This window comes from Boleophthalmus pectinirostris, unplaced genomic scaffold (genome assembly GCF_026225935.1).
Source record: "Boleophthalmus pectinirostris isolate CB_2022bp ecotype Guang Dong unplaced genomic scaffold, ASM2622593v1 HiC_scaffold_22, whole genome shotgun sequence".
NCBI lineage: Eukaryota > Metazoa > Chordata > Actinopteri > Gobiiformes > Gobiidae > Boleophthalmus > Boleophthalmus pectinirostris.
Window position 1 is genome coordinate 42,379,026 of NW_026571190.1, and position 17,671 is coordinate 42,396,696.

The 17,671-nt window shown below is 47.9% G+C and overlaps 1 protein-coding gene across 1 annotated transcript in view; it reads right to left on the bottom strand.

The window, feature by feature from the left end:
- Positions 1–17,671, bottom strand: part of cacna1ab (calcium channel, voltage-dependent, P/Q type, alpha 1A subunit, b) — a 178,784-nt gene that overhangs the window by 144,672 nt on the left and 16,441 nt on the right. The window contains 6 exon segments of the mRNA XM_055158395.1: positions 264–379; positions 459–562; positions 5,094–5,281; positions 7,870–8,022; positions 8,195–8,286; positions 16,876–17,015. Of these exon segments, the coding sequence (XP_055014370.1) occupies positions 264–379; positions 459–562; positions 5,094–5,281; positions 7,870–8,022; positions 8,195–8,286; positions 16,876–17,015 (793 nt within the window).

Sequence of the window (17,671 nt, forward strand, 5' to 3'; positions counted from 1 at the left end):
CACACAGACACACACACACACACACACACACACACACACACACTCACACACACACACACACACACAGACACACACACACACACACACACACACACACAGACACACACACACACACACACACACACACACACACACACAGACACACACACACACACACACAGACACACACACACACACACACACACACACACAGACACACACACACACACACACACACACACACACACACACACAGACACACACACACACACACACACACACACCTGCTTTACAGATCCACTCCAGGTATCCGTTGAGTTCTCTCTCGATCTGCTGTTGTCTCCGGAGCTTCAGGAACTCGCTCCGGTTTTCCACTCGCTCTCGCTCTTTGGCGAACTCCCTGAGGACACAGCACAGGTGCATGATGGGACATGTGTTAAAGGGGCGGTCTGTGGAGCAGGTGTTAAAGGGGCACGTACCCGGAGAGGACGCCCAGCACCAGGTTGAGCATGAAGAAGGAGCCGATGATGATGAGGGGGATGTAGTACATCCAGTTCCAGGAGCTGCCCTCCACATCGTTACTCTGGTAAAATAAACACACACACACACACACACACACACAACACACACACACACACACACACACACAAACACAGCAAATATCAAGACGCGCCAACAAGGGAAGAAGCAGAGGAAACATCTCTCCTGTTCTTAAATCCCTGAATCGGCTCCTGAACATTTTAGAATCATTTTAAAATTGTCATGGTTGTTTTTAAGAGTCCTGAGCTCTGCAGACCTGCCCCTCCTGCTGCCCCCAGGACCAGACTGAGGACCAGACTGAGGACCAGACTGAGGACCAGACTGAGGACCAGAGGGGACGGTACCTTGTCTGTGGTCGGAACATGACTGTGGAACACTTTGGCTTTGCACATTAGATGATGTTCACACTGAAACAAATCTGCGTATCATCAAATTGGAAACGATCTGCGTCCACAAACGTCGTTTCTGTGTCTGTTTCCTCCACGCAGCTTTGAGCACATTTTTTTTTTTACATTTTACACAAACTAAACTTAAATCACATGACTCATTTACATAAACTAATGTGTGTGAGAAAAAACAGTTGTTTCTTGTGTCTGATGTGGTTCAGTTTGGTGTTGAGACTAAAGGACACAGAGAGAGGGGTGTTCTCTCTGTGTCAGAGGGTGTGTGACAGAGGGGTGTTCTCTCTGTGACAGAGGGGTGTCTCTCTCTCTCTGTGTCAGAGGGGTGTTCTCTCGTGTGTGTCAGAGGGGTGTGTCTGTTCTCTCTGTGTGTCAGAGGGGTGTTCTCTCTGTGTCAGAGGGGTGTTCTCTCTGTGACAGATCTCTGTGTCAGAGGGGTGTTCTCTCTGTGTCAGAGGGGTGTTCTCTCTGTGACAGAGGGGTGTTCTCTCTCTGTGACAGAGGGGTGCTGTGACAGAGGGGTGTTCTCTCTGTGTCAGAGGGGTGTTCTCTCTGTGAGTGTCAGAGGGGTGTCTCTCTGTGTCAGAGGGGTGTTCTCTCTGTGTCAGAGGGTGTTCTCTCTGTGTCTCTCTCTGTGTCAGAGGGGTGTGTGTCAGAGGGGTGTTCTCTCTGTGACAGAGGGGTGTTCTCTCTGTGTTCTCTCTGTGACAGAGGGGTGTTCTCTCTGTGTCTCTCTGTGTGTTCTCTCTGTGTCAGAGGGGTGTTTCTCTCTGTGTGTCAGTCAGAGGGGTGTTCTCTCTGTGACAGAGGGGTGTTCTCTGTCTCTCTCTGTGACAGAGGGGTGTTCTCTCTGTGTCAGAGGGGTGTTCTCTCTGTGACAGAGGGGTGTTCTCTCTGTGTCAGAGGGGTGTTCTCTCTCTGTGTGACAGAGGGGTGTTCTCTCTGTCTGTGTCAGAGGGGTGTTCTCTCTGTGACAGAGAGGGGTGTTCTCTCTGTGTCAGAGGGGTGTTCTCTCTGTGACAGAGGGGTGTCTCTCTCTGTGAGGGGTGTTTCTCTCTGTCTCAGAGGGTGGTGTCAGAGGGGTGTTCTCTCTGTGTCAGAGGGGTGTTCTCTCTGTGTGTTTCTCTCTGTGACAGAGGGGTGTTCTCTCTGTGTGACAGAGGGGTGTTCTCTCTGTGTCAGAGGGTGTTCTCTCTGTGTTCTCTCCTGTGTGACAGAGGGGGTGTGTGTTCTCTCTGTGTGACAGAGGGGTGTTCTCTCTGTGTCAGAGGGGTGTTCTCTCTGTGTCAGAGGGGTGTTCTCTCTCTGTGTGACAGAGGGGTGTTCTCTCTGTGTCAGAGGGGTGTTCTCTCTGTGTGACAGAGGGGTGTTCTCTCTCTGTGTGACAGAGGGGTGTTCTCTCTGTGTCAGAGGGGTGTTCTCTCTCTCTGTGTGACAGAGGGGTGTTTCTCTGTGTCTGTCTCTCTGACAGAGGGGTGTTCTCTCTGTGTCAGAGGGGTGTTCTCTCTGTGTCAGGGGTGTTCTCTCTGTGACAGAGGGGTGTTCTCTCTGTGTTCTCTCTGTGACAGAGGGGTGTTCTCTCTGTGTCAGAGGGTGTTCTGCTGATGGTGAGTCTGTTCTGTGTTTCTGTCGTGTTGGAGATGGTTCATGTGAAACACACAGACACATAGAACTAGACTTTGCATTTTAACGCGAAACTGCCTGAAACTCGTAAGTTGCAGCAGTGGTTTTCGAGCCGAGGAAGACGACAAGAGTGAAAAGTCTTTTCATGGACCATGTACGAGCGAGTATTTGTATCTCAGCTGTTTCTCATTTGTCTCTGGTTTGTTCAAACTGTTTTCCACAATAATGTCATAAACCCAGAGAATCAGAAGGAGCGAGTCACAGTGTCGTGTCCAATCAGGACGAGACTCCAGCTCCTACATCAGAGTATCAGAGTTTTCAGGAGTCCACACATCTGGACCAACATGAACTCGTGGAGCTGGAGGCACCAGATCGTTCAGACTCTGGAGCCGTTTTCAGTTGGATTAGTGTGAATGAACACTGCACCACAACCAAAACTACTCACATACACACTAGTGTGAATGGGGCCTCAGAGCTGCAGAGTCACTGGAGCACTTTAAGAGGCACCTTGGCACTTTCCTGCTGTTATTTTGATTATTTTTTATTATTATTTTGGTTGATTTGTCTGTTGTATGATTTATTTCACTGTGAATGTTGTTCAGCACACTTTGGCTCTTTTAAATGTGCTGAACAAATAAAATTGATTTGATGTGAAAACTCCATCATGTTTATTTATTTATTTTTGTTTTGTTTTACATTTGAATTTAGCACAAACTCACCCACAACACTTTGACTCGTTGCCATTAAAAGCTGCACTGTGTAACTTTTAGGCTGAGGGTTTGTCACCTGCTTGTTTCCATGGAGACGTCGGGAGCGGACGGATTTTAACGTTAACAAACGACCGACGAACGGGAGAAAAATCACAGGTTTAACTTTGATATAATCGCGGGTTAAAGGGCGAGAGCCGCAGGAGTCTGGACTCTGGAATGTTCCACAGTGTGACTTTAAACTTGACTTTTATTTGATTCCAGGTCAGAAATACCTGCAAAAACAGACGTTCTGACTCTGAGCTGCACTTTTTTTTTTTTTTTTTTACTTGTTAAAGTTGTAAAAATGGAATTACATTTTGTCCTCGGGTTTAAAACCGTCCCAGCCCCATATGTTTGTGTAAAAATACTCCTCTATCTCTCTATCCCTCTCTCTATCTCTCCATCCGTCCTGTTCCAGCGTATGATCCCTCCTTCTCTTTGCCTCCCTCCTCTCCTCCATCTGTCTCTCTCTTTTTTGTTTCCTCTGCTTTCTGTCCCTCCTCTAGCCCCCCCCATTCTCTCTCTCTTCTGTCTTCTCCCTCTCTCTTTCTATTTCTGCCCACCTCTCTTCTTCCTTCTTTCCTTCCTCCCTTCTGTTCCATTTCCTCTTCCTTCTTGCCTCCCTCACTCTCTCTCTCTCTCTTTCTCTCCCTCTTCTCCCTTTCTTTCTCTCTCCCCTCTCTTTCTCCTTCTTGTCTCTCTCTCTCCTCTCTTTTCTCTTTTATCTTCTCACTCTCTCGCTTCTCCCTTTCTCCTCCTCCTCTTTCTCCCTCTCTCTTTCTATTTCTGCCCGCCTCTCTTCTTTCTTCTTTCTTTTGTACCTTTTGCTTTCTTTCCCTCCTCTTTCCTGTCTCTCTCTTCTCTCTCTCCCTCTCTTTCTTTCCCTCTGTTCTCTCTCTCTTTCTCTCTCTCTTTCTGTTCTCTCTATTCTGGTCTCAGGTTTATTTTTAACCTGTTGTGATGAAGCTCGACTCAGACTCACAGAAAAGGAAACGACCAAACTTTAACACAAAACTGAGTCCTGCTTTAGTCCTGGTCTGGTCCTGGTCCTGGTCCTGGTCTAGTCCTGGTCCCGGTCCTGGTCCTGGTCTGGTTGAGGTCTAGCCCTGGTCTAGTCTTAGCTCTGGTCCTTAAGTGGTAGAGCATCTCGGTCCAGCCCTCCACGGTAATACACTGGAACATGGTGAGTCCTGGTTTAGTCCTGGTCCTGGTCTAGTCCTGGTCTAGTCCTGGTCTTGGTCTTAGTCCTGGTCCTGGTCTGGTCTAGTCCTGGTCTTAGTCCTGGTCCCGGTCCTTACGTGGTAGAGCATCTCGGTCCAGCCCTCCATGGTGATGCACTGGAACACGGTGAGTCCTGGTTTAGTCCTGATCCTGGTCCTGGTCTAGTTTTGGTCTAATCCTGGCCCTGATCCTGGTCTAGGCCTGGCCCTGGTCCCGGTCTAGTCCGGGTCCTGGTCCTTGTCCTGGTTCTTATGTGATAGAGCATCTCGGTCCAGCCCTACATGGTGATGCACTGGAACACGGTGAGTCCTGGTTTAGTCCTGGTCTAGTTTTGGTTTAGTCCTGGTCTAGTTTTGGTTTAGTCCTGGTCTGGCCCTGGCCCTGGTCCTGCTCCTGGCCCTGGCCTTGGTCTAGTCCTGGTCTTGATCCCGGTCCTTTCATGGTAGAGCATCATGGTCCAACTCTTCAAGGTGATGCACTGGAACATGGTGAGTCCTGGTTTAGTCCTGGTTTAGTCCTGGTTTAGTCCTGGCCCTGGTCCTGGTCTAGTCCTGGTCTTAGTCCCAGTCTCGGTCCTTACGTGGTAGAGCATCTCGGTCCAGCCCTCCATGGTGATGCACTGGAACACGGTGAGGACGGCGAACAGGATGTTGTCGAACTGCGTGATGCCGTAGTTTGGTCCGAGCCAACCGCCTTTACACGACGTCCCGTTTGGACAAAGACGAGACGGCGGCTCCGTCCCACACGGCGTCTCGTCCACCGTCTCATCTGCGCGACGACAAAACACAGGTTTGTTTAGTTTTAGAGAAGAATCGGATCTGTTTATTTTGTTGTTTTTGTTTGCACCGACACAGAAATAAAGAGTTTGACATTTTAACGGTGAGAGAAAAAACATTAAAAAGAAAATCACTTTAAAGAAAAAATATAAACTGATTTGACATTTCATTGAGTGAAATAAATATTTGAACCCTCGAGTCAAAAAACACTAAGGTTCTTTCACAGCGACAGGAGATGGTGCAACACACCTTCCACTGGATCCAGAAGCTCTTAGATGGTTTAGTTTTGGTTGGTTTCCATTGGTTTTGTTTGGTTTTCTTTGGTTTTCATTGGTCTTTGTTGGTTTCCGTTGGTTTTGTTTGGTTTCCGTTGGTTTCCGTTGGTTTCGTTGGTTTTCGTTGGTTTCGTTGGTTTCCGTTGGTTTCCGTTGGTTTCTGTTGATTTTCATTGGTTTTCCGTTTGCGTTGGTTTCCGTTGGTCTTCGTTGGTTTCCGTTGGTCTTCGTTGGTCTTCGTTGGTTTCTGTTGGTTTTGGTTGTTTTTTTTTGTTTCCGTTGGTGTGAAAGTTTCAGTCGTACTTGGAGCTGCACTAAATCAAACGGACCGAGACCTCCTCTTGTGTGAAGTCTCGTTAGTCGTTAGTCCCTCTGGTGTGAGACCAACTCAGATCCAAACCTGAGGCAGTGGGTCCACACCGACTGTTCCAGATGCATCATGGGAGGACAGGCTAGAACTGTGCACACCAACCCCCCTGGACACCTGCCCTGGCACTGACCCGTCTGTAGGTTTGTGAGTCCGAGTCTCCTGGCCCGGGGAGCTGGAGTCTGGCTTCTGCTCGGGGGAAGAGGGACCTGCCTGTGTCGTCTGTACCTCACAGAGGGGCTTTGTGTGAAGACCACCAGGCGAGACGGTGCATCTGGACCTCACATCAGAGAGGTTTGGTCTGTGGGAGAGACTCAGAGTCCCTGAACCACGAGCAGGAGTCTGGGATAATCGTCAGTTGGAGCAGTTTTGGTTTGTTTGTCAGTGTGAAAGAAAAACACATGATACATAATCATGATTTTATTTCCTGGTGTGGACCGGCTGTGTCAAAATGTCTTTAGTTCTTGGTGTCAGACTCTTGTTTGGAGATCAGACGATGTTCAGGTTTGTCACAGATCAGAAGGAGTTTGGTCCAGTCTTTTTGCAGAACATCTCCAAAACATTGTTACGGCCCCAGGCCTTGGGTCTAATTTGTTTGTGTGATTTTTGCCGACTTCTCTTGATTCCTGCAGCAGGAGCTCTGGACCGTGATTGGTGGGGCAGGTCGACGCCCACCTCACCTGCAGCCACCGCCCCCTATTTAAGGATCACCAGCACCTGTTTGGGGCTGCTGGCCTTGGTGGACCGGTTTGGTTTCATGTATGTAGTTTAGTTTAGTTCTGTTTTGTGCCTTTTTTAATTTGGTCACTCGATTCTGTTTGTGGGTTTATGTGGTTTAATTTGGGAAACTTGTGTTTTGGTTTAGTCTGTGTCCCTTAATTTTACCACTCGTTTTGTATAAGCCTGCGTGACCCTTTTGTGGCACAAAACACTGTTTATTCTGTTGTTCTGTTTCTTAGTTTAGTTTATTTTCTGTATATTTTAGTCTTTTGTTAATTTACCTTTTACATTCCTGTTAATTAAACATTATTTAATTTATTCCATTTTACTGTATACTTAGTACTGTAGTTTTATTTTTTTGTTACTGTTACTGTAGTACCTACACTGTAGTACCCAAACGAGTACTGGTACCCATAACACTGTAACATGACTGTAGCTTACATACTACTGTAGTACCTACTAATACACTGTAGTACTGTAGTACTGTAGTACTGTAGTACTAGTACTGTACTGTAGTACTGTAGTACTGTAGTACTGTAGTACTGTAGTACTGTAATACTGCAATACTGTAGTACTGTAGTACTGTAGTACTGTAAAATATCTGGTGTTGTAGTAAACGTTGTCAGTGTGGAGTTTTTAAAGATCAGTGGATGATTCTTTTTGTGTTCAGTCTTCGTGCAGTTTGTCTGATGTAAAGAAAGTCTGGAGGTTTTTAAAGAAAATATTTATCTGCGTCGTCAGGGTCAAACTATTCTGTTATACAACCCTGACCCCCGACCCTGACCCCTGACCCCTGACCCTGACCTGACCCCTGTCACGGTCAGAAGACAGAATGTGGCCCTCAGAGACAAAAGTGAACTGCAGGACGTCTGTGTTAAAGGACGATCCGGGAACAAATATTTATTTCACTCAATGAAACGTAAATCCGTTCATGTAGTTTTTTAAAAGTGATTTTCTGGATTTTCTTCTTGATGTTTTATTTCTCACTGTTAAAATAAAGTGCAAACAACAAAATCAGCAAATACTTTTTTGATCTGAGAGAAAGAGACTGTGTTTCCTCTGGGAGTGGAGCTGGAGGAGGGTGAGACTGTGGAAGGTGAGGGACACGTTTATTTATTTACATATAGAGGTTATTTACGATCTCGTCACTCGTCGCAGGTTTTTGGCCGTAGCCTCGTCCCTCGTTCTTCTCTCGTGCGTTCGCGTCGGTGGACTTACGTGTGACGTCGTCGTAGCAGGTGGTGTGGAACTTCCCCATGTAGAACTCGAGGCCGATGATGGCGAACATGAGGATGGCCACGAAGAGGAGCAGCCCGATCTGCAGCAGAGGGATCATCGCCTTCATGATGGACTTGAGCACCACCTGCAGGCCTGGAGGACACACGCACCCGTCACTCAAACACAAACAAACGAACGAAACGAAACGAGAGAAACAAACACAGGTCCGGGTCCGGGTCGGGGTTTTTGAGGAGGGAGCGGCGTCAGGACTCGAGTCAGGAAACAGTGGGTCGTTTAAATAAAAGTGAGGGAGGCTGGTACTGACTGGGAATCCCGGAGACGAGTTTGAGCGGTCGGAGAACTCGCACGGCCCGGAGCGTCCGCAGGTCCAACTGAGAGCCCACCGAAGACAGGATACTGAAAGAGAGAGAGAAAAAGAGGAATCATCAGCCGGAACAGAGCGTTTTTTTTTTTTTTTTTTTTTTTTTTAACAGTTGGATCAAAATGACGACACGACGGAGCCCAAATCCATCAAATCAAATAAAACTTCAGAGGATCAGAGAAAAGAAACGACGAGGACAAAGACAAAATAAAATAAAATCAAGTTTGAAGAACTGAGTCTAGGTCTGGGTCTGAGTCTAAGTTTGGGTCTGGGTCTAGAGTCTTGAGTTTTGAGTCTGGGCCTGAGTCTGGATCTGAGTCTGGGTCTGGGTCCAAGTCCGAGTCCGGGTCCGAGTCTCAGTCTGGGTCTGATTCTGGGTCTAAGTCTGGGCCTGAGTCTGGGCCTGAGTCTGAGTCTGGGTCTTTGTTTGAGTCTGAGTCTGGGTCTGGGCCTGAGTCCGAGTCCGAGTCTCAGTCTGGGTCTGATTCTGGGTCTGAGTCTGGGCCTGAGTCTGAGTCTGGGTCCGAGTCCGGGTTCGGGTCCGAGTCTCGGTCTGGGTCTGGGTCTGAGTCTGAGTCTGAGTCGAAGTTTGGGTCTGGATCTGAGTCTGAGGACTAAACCAGGACTGAACCAGGACTAAACCAGGACTAAACCAGGACTGAACCAGGACTAAACCAGACTGAACCAGGACTGAACCAGGACTAAACCAGGACTAAACCAGGACTAAACCAGGACTAAACCAGGTCTAAACCAGGACTGAACCAGGACTGAACCAGGACTAAATCTGGACTAAACCAGGTCTAAACCAGGACTAAACCAGAACTGAACCAGGACTAAACCAGGACTAAACCAGGACTAAACCAGGACTAAACCAGGACTGAACCAGGACTAAACCAGACTAAACCAGGACTAAACCAGGACTAAACCAGGACTGAACCAGGACTAACTGGTTTCATCTGTGGTCAGTCTGGTCCCTCTCTCCAGGAGGTTGTGGGTTTGATTCTCGGAGTCGTGTTCCTGTGGCAGAGTGGTTATCCTGGTCTTCTCCCGTTGCCATGGAGACACATCCTCCCGCCGTCTCCAGGGTAACGCTCTCATTCACACCGCGTTACCGGGGCAACGCTGTCCTGCCTCATTCACGGAATCTCTCCAGAAAGAGCCGAACCGAGAGCCGAAAGAGCCAAATCCAAAGAGCCGAAAGAGCCGAAAGAGCCGAAAGAGCCGAATCCAAAGAGCTGAACCCAAAGAGCCGAACCCAAAGAGCCGAGCCCAAAGAGCCGAAAGAGCCAAATCCAAAGAGCCGAAAGAGCCAAATCCAAAGAGCTGAAAGAGCCGAATCCAAAGAACTGAAAGAGCCGAATCCAAAGAGCCGAAAGAGCCAAATCCAAAGAGCCTAAAGAGCCAAATCCAAAGAGCTGAAAGAGCCGAAAGAGCCGAAAAAGCCAAATCCAAAGAGCCGGATCCAAAGAGCCGAAAGAGCCGAAAGAGCCGAAAGAGCCGAACCCAAAGAGCCGAAAGAGCCGAACCCAAAGAGCTTAACTGAAAGAGCCGAAAGAGCCGAACAGAAAGAGCTGAACCCAAAGAGCCGAACCCAAAGAGCAGAACCGAAAGAGCCAAATCGAAAGAGCCGAGAGAGCCAAACCGAAAGAGCCGAGAGAGCTGAAAAAAACAAAACAACTGAAAGAACCGAAAGAGATGAAAGAGCCGTGACCCCAAACGATTCTCAGCCAAAACTTTACAAACACCTGCCCACCGATTGGCCGACTGAAAGGGGGCGTGGCTAAAACTCTCCAGACTGCACTGACGACACGACGCCTGCAGGGGGCGCTCAACTAAAACTATTTATACGGGGAAAAGGAGCAGCGCCCACATCACACTTACCATATACCATCTGAATAAAATCATTTAATATGAATAAAAATGATTTCCACGTTAAAAAGTCCATGTAAACACTTGAATTCCTGATGAAAATAATTATTCAGAATGAATCTTAATAGTGAAGTAAGTGTTTGTTTTCTTCTGATTTTAAATCTGAGTGAATTTGGTTCCTGGATCATGTTTGTGGTTTGTTGTTGTTAATAATTCTGGTGCTTCATGTTCGTTGTGTCGTAGTTCTGACACGTTGACCCGGACGTTCCAGCTCCACAATCCATCTGTCATTTGTTAATTTAAAAAAAAATAATAATAATAATTTTCAAAATAAAACCAAAAAAAAAAAAAAAATGAAAAAAAACTAAAAATTTCTTCATTATTTGTCTCCAAAACCAAACTGAAAAAACAGATGATGGACTAAAACAGGACTAAACCAGGACTGAACCAGGACTGAACCAGGACTGAACTAGATCCTGGATTCAGTCCCGGTCTGATCCTGGTCTTGATCCCAGTCTCAGTCCCAGTCTCAGCCTAGTCCTGGTTTAGTCCTATTTTAGTCCTGGTTTAGTCCTGGTTCTGGTTTAGTCCTGGTTTAGTCCTGGTTTAGTCCTGGTTTAGTCCTGGTTTAGTCCTGTTTAGTCCTGTTTAGTCCTGCTTTAGTCCTGGTTCAGTCCTGGTTTAGTCCTGGTTTAGTCCTGGTTTAGTCCTGGTTTAGTCCTGGTTTAGTCCTGGTTTAGTCCTGGTTCAGTCCTGGTTTAGTCCTGGTTTAGTCCTGTTTTAGTTCTGGTTTAGTCCTGGTTTAGTCCTGGTTTCAGTCCTGTTTTAGTTCCTGGTTTAGTCCTGGTTTAGTCAGTCCTGGTTCAGTCCTGGTTCAGTCCTGTTTAGTCCTGGTTTAGTCCTGGTTTAGTCCTGTTTTAGTTCTTAGTCCTGGTTTAGTCCTGTTTAGTTTTAGTCCTGGTTTAGTCCTGTTTTAGTCCTGGTTTCAGTCCTGGTTTAGTCCTGGTTTAGTCCTGGTTAGTCCTTTCCTGTTTTAGTCCTGTTTTGGTTCCTGGTTTAGTCCTGTTTTTAGTCCTGGTTCAGTCCTGGTTTAGTCCTGGTTTAGTCCTGTTTTAGTCCTGATTTGAAGTTTGTGTTTTCTTCCCAAAGACGTAAATCAAACCTTCCCGACTCCAGACGCTGAGCAGAATTAAATCAAGACGATTTAACGAGTTTTCCAGGTCAACGTCAGTTCAGAATTATTATTTCCACTTAAACCCGAAACAGAAAATTTTAATTCAGAACGATTCATTTGGAATAAAAAATAAAAAGTGAAAAAACATCATGTAAACGAGGCCAAAGAAAGAAAACTGAAAATCAAATCAAATCAAAAGGATCCACAGCTGCACAGTCCTTAACCCCTCCTCCTCTCTCCTCTTTTATCTGCACTCGCTCTAAAGGAAGGAAGGAAGCATGGAGAGAGAAGGAAGGAAGGATGGGAGGAAAGAAATGAAGGAGAATGAAGGAAGGCAAGAGAAGGAATGAAGGAAGAAAGGAGAGAGAAGGAAGGAAGGAAGGCTGGAAGGAAAGAAAGAAGGAAGGAAGGAGAGAGAAGGAAGGAGAAAGAAGGAAGGCAACAGAAGGAATGAAGGAAGGAGAGAAAAGGAAAGGAGAGAGAAGGAAGGAAGGAAGGAAGGAGAGACAAGGAAAGGAGAGAGAGAAGGAAGGAAAGATGGAAGGAAGGAAGGATGCAAGGAAAGGAGAGAGAGAAGGAAGGAAGGATGGATGCAAGGAAGAAGAGAGAAGGAAGGAAGGAAGGATAGAGAAGGTAGGGAAAGGAAGGAAGGAGAGAGCGAAGGAAAGAAGGAAGAGGAAGGAAGGAAGTATGGAAGGAAGCAGAGAGAAGGAAGGAAGGAAGGAAAGAGAAGGAAGGAAGGTAGGAAGGAAGGAGAGAGATGGAAGGAAGGAAGGAAAGAGAAGGAAGGAAGGAAAGAAAGAAGGAGAGAGAAGGAAGGAAGGAGAGAGAGAAGGAAGGAAGGAAGGAAGAGGTTTGTGAGGAGAGGGAGGAGAGAGGGAGAAAAGACTTAAGGGGAGAGAGAGGGAGAGAGAGGAGAAAGAGGTGAGAGGGGGAACGAGAGGAGGAGGAAGAAGAGAAGAAGAGAGAGAGAGAGAGAGAAGGAGAGAAGATGGAGGAGAGAGAAAGGATGAGCTGTGTGAGGAGAGTCCTGAGTCTCTCTTCTCCTTTATCTCCGCTCGCTCTTCTTTCTTTCTTTATTCCTCCTCTTTCTTCCCCCTCCCTCTTTTCTCTTTCTTTTCCCTCCCTCTCTTTTTTCTCTCTCTTTTTCTCTCTGTTCCTGAGCTGCAGTAAATAATCTAGGTCACGTTCTACCTTCTCCTACAACAACAGCACCGCCTCCATCTGCCCCTGTCACACTAATGCCCCTGTCACACACTAATGCCCCTGTCACACACTAATGCCCCTGTCACACACTAATGCCCCTGTCACACTAATGCCCCTGTCACACACTAATGCCCCTGTCACACTAATGCCCCTGTCACACTAATGCCCCTGTCACACACTAATGCCCCTGTCACACTAATGCCCCTGTCACACTAATGCCCCTGTCACACACTAATGCCCCTGTCACACACTAATGCCTCTGTCACACACTAATGCCCCTGTCACAACTAATGCCCCTGTCACCTGTCACACTAATGCCCCTGTCACACTAATGCCCCTGTCACACACTAATGCCCCTGTCACACTAATGCCCCTGTCACACTAATGCCCCTGTCACACTAATGCCCCTGTCACACTAATGCCCCTGTCACACACTAATGCCCCTGTCACACACTAATGCCCCTGTCACACTAATGCCCCTGTCACACACTAATGCCCCTGTCACACTAATGCCCCTGTCACACACCTGCCCCTGTTTCACACTAATGCCCCTGTCACACTAATGCCCCTGTCACACACTAATGCCCCTGTCACACACCTGCCCCTGTCACACACCTGCCCCTGTCACACACTAATGCCCCTGTCACACACTAATGCCCCTGTCACACACCTGCCCCTGTCACACACTAATGCCCTGTCACACACCTGCCCCTGTCACACTAATGCCCCTGTCACACACCTGCCCCTGTCACACACTAATGCCCCTTCACACCCTGCCCCTGTCACACTAATGCCCCTGTCACACACCTGCCCCTGTCACACAACCTGCCCCTGTCACACACTAATGCCCCTGTCACACACTAATGCCCCTGTCACACACCTGCCCCTGTCACACACTAATGCCTCTATCACACACCTGCCCCTGTCACACTAATGCCCCTGTCACACACCTGCCCCTGTCACACTAATGCCCCTGTCACACACCTGCCCCTGTCACACATGCCCCTGTCTCCTCGGACGTTTCCTCGTTACAAATCTTCCTGAAGAGTTTGAGACTCGTCCGAGCGTGTTTGAGTCATCTAGAGATCTGCCCTATTCACAAACCGTCCTTACACAGAGAGAAGGAAGGAAGGAAGGAAGGAAGGAGAGAGAAGGAAGGAAGGAAGGAGAGATAATGAAGGAAGAAAAAAGGAAGGAAGGAGAGAGAAGGAAAGAAAGAAAAAAGGAAGGAAGGAAGGAATGAAGGAAGGAAGGAAGGAAGGAAGGAGAGAGAGAGAAGGAAGGAGAGAAGGAAGGAAGGAAGGAGAGAGAAGGAAGGAAGGAGAGACAATGAAGGAAGGAAGAAAGGAAGGAAGGAAGGAAGGAGAGAGAGAAGAAATTAATTAAGGAGAGAGAAGGAAGGAAGGAAGGAAGGAAGGAAGAGAGGAGAGGAGAGGGAGGTCTGTAGTGATGGAGGAAGCAGAGGAGAGATACTGCAGCCCCCCCGCCCCCCCCTCTCTCTCTCTCCTTCAGGCCCCTTTCTCTCCTCCTTCATCCCTCCCTCCCTCCTTCTCTCTCTCTCTCTTTCTCTTTCTCTCTCGTTTATTATTCATGTCCTACATCCTCACATCCAGAGGAAAGTGTTTATTTAGACCAGGCCAGTTCAAACCTGTTTCTGTCAACACTCTCTCCATCCCTCCATCCCTTCATCACTCCATCTCCCCTCTCTCTCTCTCTCTCTCTCTCTCTCTCTCTCTGCCTTTCTTTTCTCTTTCTTTATATCCATTCTTGTTCCTTCCTTCTCTTTCCGTTTATTGTCTCCATCTCTCCCTCGTTTTTTCTCTTCTCTTCCTTCTCTTATTCCATCCCTTCTTATGTCATTCCATTCGTTTCCTTTCTTTCTCTGGGGCCCCCTTCCATCTCTCTCTCTCTCTCTCTCTCTCTCTCTCTCTCTCCAGTGACCTTTCTCTCTATCCCCCCTCCCTCGTTCTCTCTCTCCCCCTACTGTTCCTCTGATCCTCTCCTCCTCCCTCCTCTTCTCTCTCTCTCTCTCTCTCTCTCTCTTGTGTATTGTTCAATTATTCATTCAGGAGCATCTCTCCGTCTGATCCCTCGCTCCAGGAGGAGCAGGAGACACGGGGAGGTGAGGGAAAGTTCCGCACTGAAGCTTTAAACAAACACGAAGGATTCGCTTAAAAAAAAAAAAAAACTGCTCAGAAAACACTTCATAAAAAAACTTCCTCACACTGAGCGGAGTCGCCGCTCCACAGATCTGACCCGGAACATGGGCTTGTGACTCCTCTGATGGTTCAGTCCTGGTTTAGTCCTGGTTTAGACCTGGTTTAGACCTGGTTTAGACCTGGTTTAGACCTGGTTTACCTGGTTTTAGTCCTGTTTAGTCCTGGTTTAGACCTGGTTTCTGGTTTAGTCCTGGTTTAGACCTGGTTTAGTCCTGGTTTAGTTCTGGTTCAGTGTGAATTTTGCTCCACATGATTCTCGGGTTTTATTTTTTATTTCAACATTTTGTCCATAAATAAATTCCTTTTTCTGACACGGGCACAGAGTGGGTACAGTGAGTACAGTGAGTACAGTGGGTACAGTTGGTACAGTGAGTACAGTGAGTACAGTGAGTACAGTGAGTACAGTGGGTACAGTGGGTACAGTGTGGTACAGTGAGTACAGTGAGTACAGTGGGTACAGTGGGTACAGTGAGTACAGTGGGTACAGTGAGTACAGTGGGTACAGTGGGTACAGTGGGTACAGTGGGTACAGTGAGTACAGTGAGTACAGTGAGTACAGTGGGTACAGTGGGTACAGTGGGTACAGTGGGTACAGTGGGTACAGTGAGTACAGTGTGGTACAGTGGGTACAGTTGGTACAGTGTGGTACAGTGGGTACAGTGTGGTACAGTGAGTACAGTGAGTACAGTGGGTACAGTGAGTACAGTGGGTACAGTGGGTACAGTGGGTACAGTGGGTACAGTGAGTACAGTGAGTACAGTGTACAGTGGGTACAGTGAGTACAGTGGGTACAGTGGGTACAGTGGGTACAGTGAGTACAGTGAGTACAGTGGGTACAGTGGGTACAGTGGGTACAGTGGTACAGTGAGTACAGAGTACAGTGGGTACAGTGGGTACAGTGTGGGTACAGTGAGTACAGTGGTACAGTGTGGTACAGTGGTACAGTGGAGTACAGTGGTACAGTGAGTACAGTGGGTACAGTGTACAGTGGGTACAGTGGGTACAGTGGGTACAGTGAGTACAGTGGGTACAGTGTGGTACAGTGGGTACAGTGGGTACAGTGAGTACAGTTGGTACAGTTGGTACAGTGGGTACAGTGGGTACAGTAGAGTACAGTGAGTACAGTGGGTACAGTGAGTACAGTGGGTACAGTGGGTACAGTGGGTACAGTGGGTACAGTGAGTACAGTGAGTACAGTGGGGTACAGTGGTACAGTGGGTGGGTACAGTGAGTACAGTGGTACAGTGGGTACAGTACAGTGGGTACAGTGGGTACAGTGGGTACAGTGGGTACAGTGAGTACAGTGTACAGTACAGTACAGTGGTACAGTGGTACAGTGGTACAGTGAGTACAGTGAGTACAGTGGGTACAGTGGGTACAGTACAGTGGGTACAGTGGGTACAGTGTACAGTACAGTGAGTACAGTGGTACAGTACAGTGGTACAGTTGGTACAGTGGTACACAGTGGTACAGTGGTACAGTGGTACAGTACAGTGAGTACAGTGGGTACAGTACAGTGGTACAGTGGTACACAGTGGGTACAGTGAGTGGGTACAGTTGAGTACAGTACAGTGAGTACAGTACAGTGGGTACAGTGTACAGTACAGTGGTACAGTGGTACAGTGGGGGTACAGTGAGTACAGTACAGTGGTACAGGTACAGTGGTACAGTACAGTGGTACAGTGGTACAGTGGGTACAGTGGTACAGTGGGTACAGTACAGGGTACAGGGTACAGTACAGGGTACAGTGGGTACAGTGGGTACAGTGGGTACAGTGGTACAGTGGTACAGTGAGTACAGTTGGTACAGTGGTACAGTGGGTACAGTGAGTACAGTTGGTACAGTTGGTACAGTGAGTACAGTGGGTACAGTGGGTACAGTTGGTACAGTGGGTACAGTACAGTGGGTACAGTGGGTACAGTTGGTACAGTGGGTACAGTGGGTACAGTGGGTACAGTGGGTACAGTGGTACAGTGGTACAGTTGGTACAGTTGGTACAGTGGGTACAGTGGGTGGTACAGTACAGTGGTACAGTGGTACAGTTGGTACAGTGGGTACAGTGGGTACAGTGAGTACAGTGGGTACAGTTGGTACAGTGGGTACAGTGTTTACAGTGGGTACAGTGGGTACAGCGGGCACAGCGCGTTGGTTCTTACCCCGTGAGAACCACCACGAAGTCCATGACGTTCCAGCCGTTGCGCAGGTACGAGCCTTTGTGCAGCGCGAAGCCCAGAGCCAGAATCTTTATCCCCGACTCGAAACAGAAGATGGCGATAAAGTACGGCTCCGTCTCCTCCTGCGGGAGAAGAAGAAGAAGAAGAAGTAGAAGAGAGTCAGAGCAGGAGGTGCTCCGTTCACCTGCCCCAAACCAACAGGACAGAAATGGAGTTTAAAAACACAGTAGAACAGAGTGTTTTTATTTGACAGTGTGTTGTTGTGTGTGTGTGTGTGTGTTGTGTTGTTGTGTGTGTGTGTGTGTGTTGTGTGTGTGTGTTGTATGTTGTGTGTGTGTGTGTGTGTGTGTTGTGTGTGTGTGTGTATGTGTGTGTGTGTGTAGCTTGTGTGTGTGTGTGTGTGTGTGTGTGTGTGTGTGTGTGTGTGTGTGTGTGTGTGTGTGTGTGTGTGTGTGTGTGTGTGTTGTGTGTGTGTATGTGTGTGTGTGTGTGTGTGTGTGTGTGTGTGTGTGTGTGTGTGTGTGTGTGTGTGTGTGTGTGTGTGTGTGTATGTGTGTGTGTGTGTGTGTGTGTGTGTGTGTGTGTGTTGTGTGTGTGTGTGTGTGTGTGTGTGTGTGTGTGTGTGTGTAGTGTGTGTGTGTGTGTGTGTGTGTGTGTATGTGTGTGTGTGTGTGTTGTGTGTGTGTGTGTGTGTGTGTGTGTGTGTACTGTGTGTGTGTGTGTGTGTGTGTGTGTGTGTGTGTGTGTGTGTGTGTGTGTGTGTGTGTGTGTGTGTGTG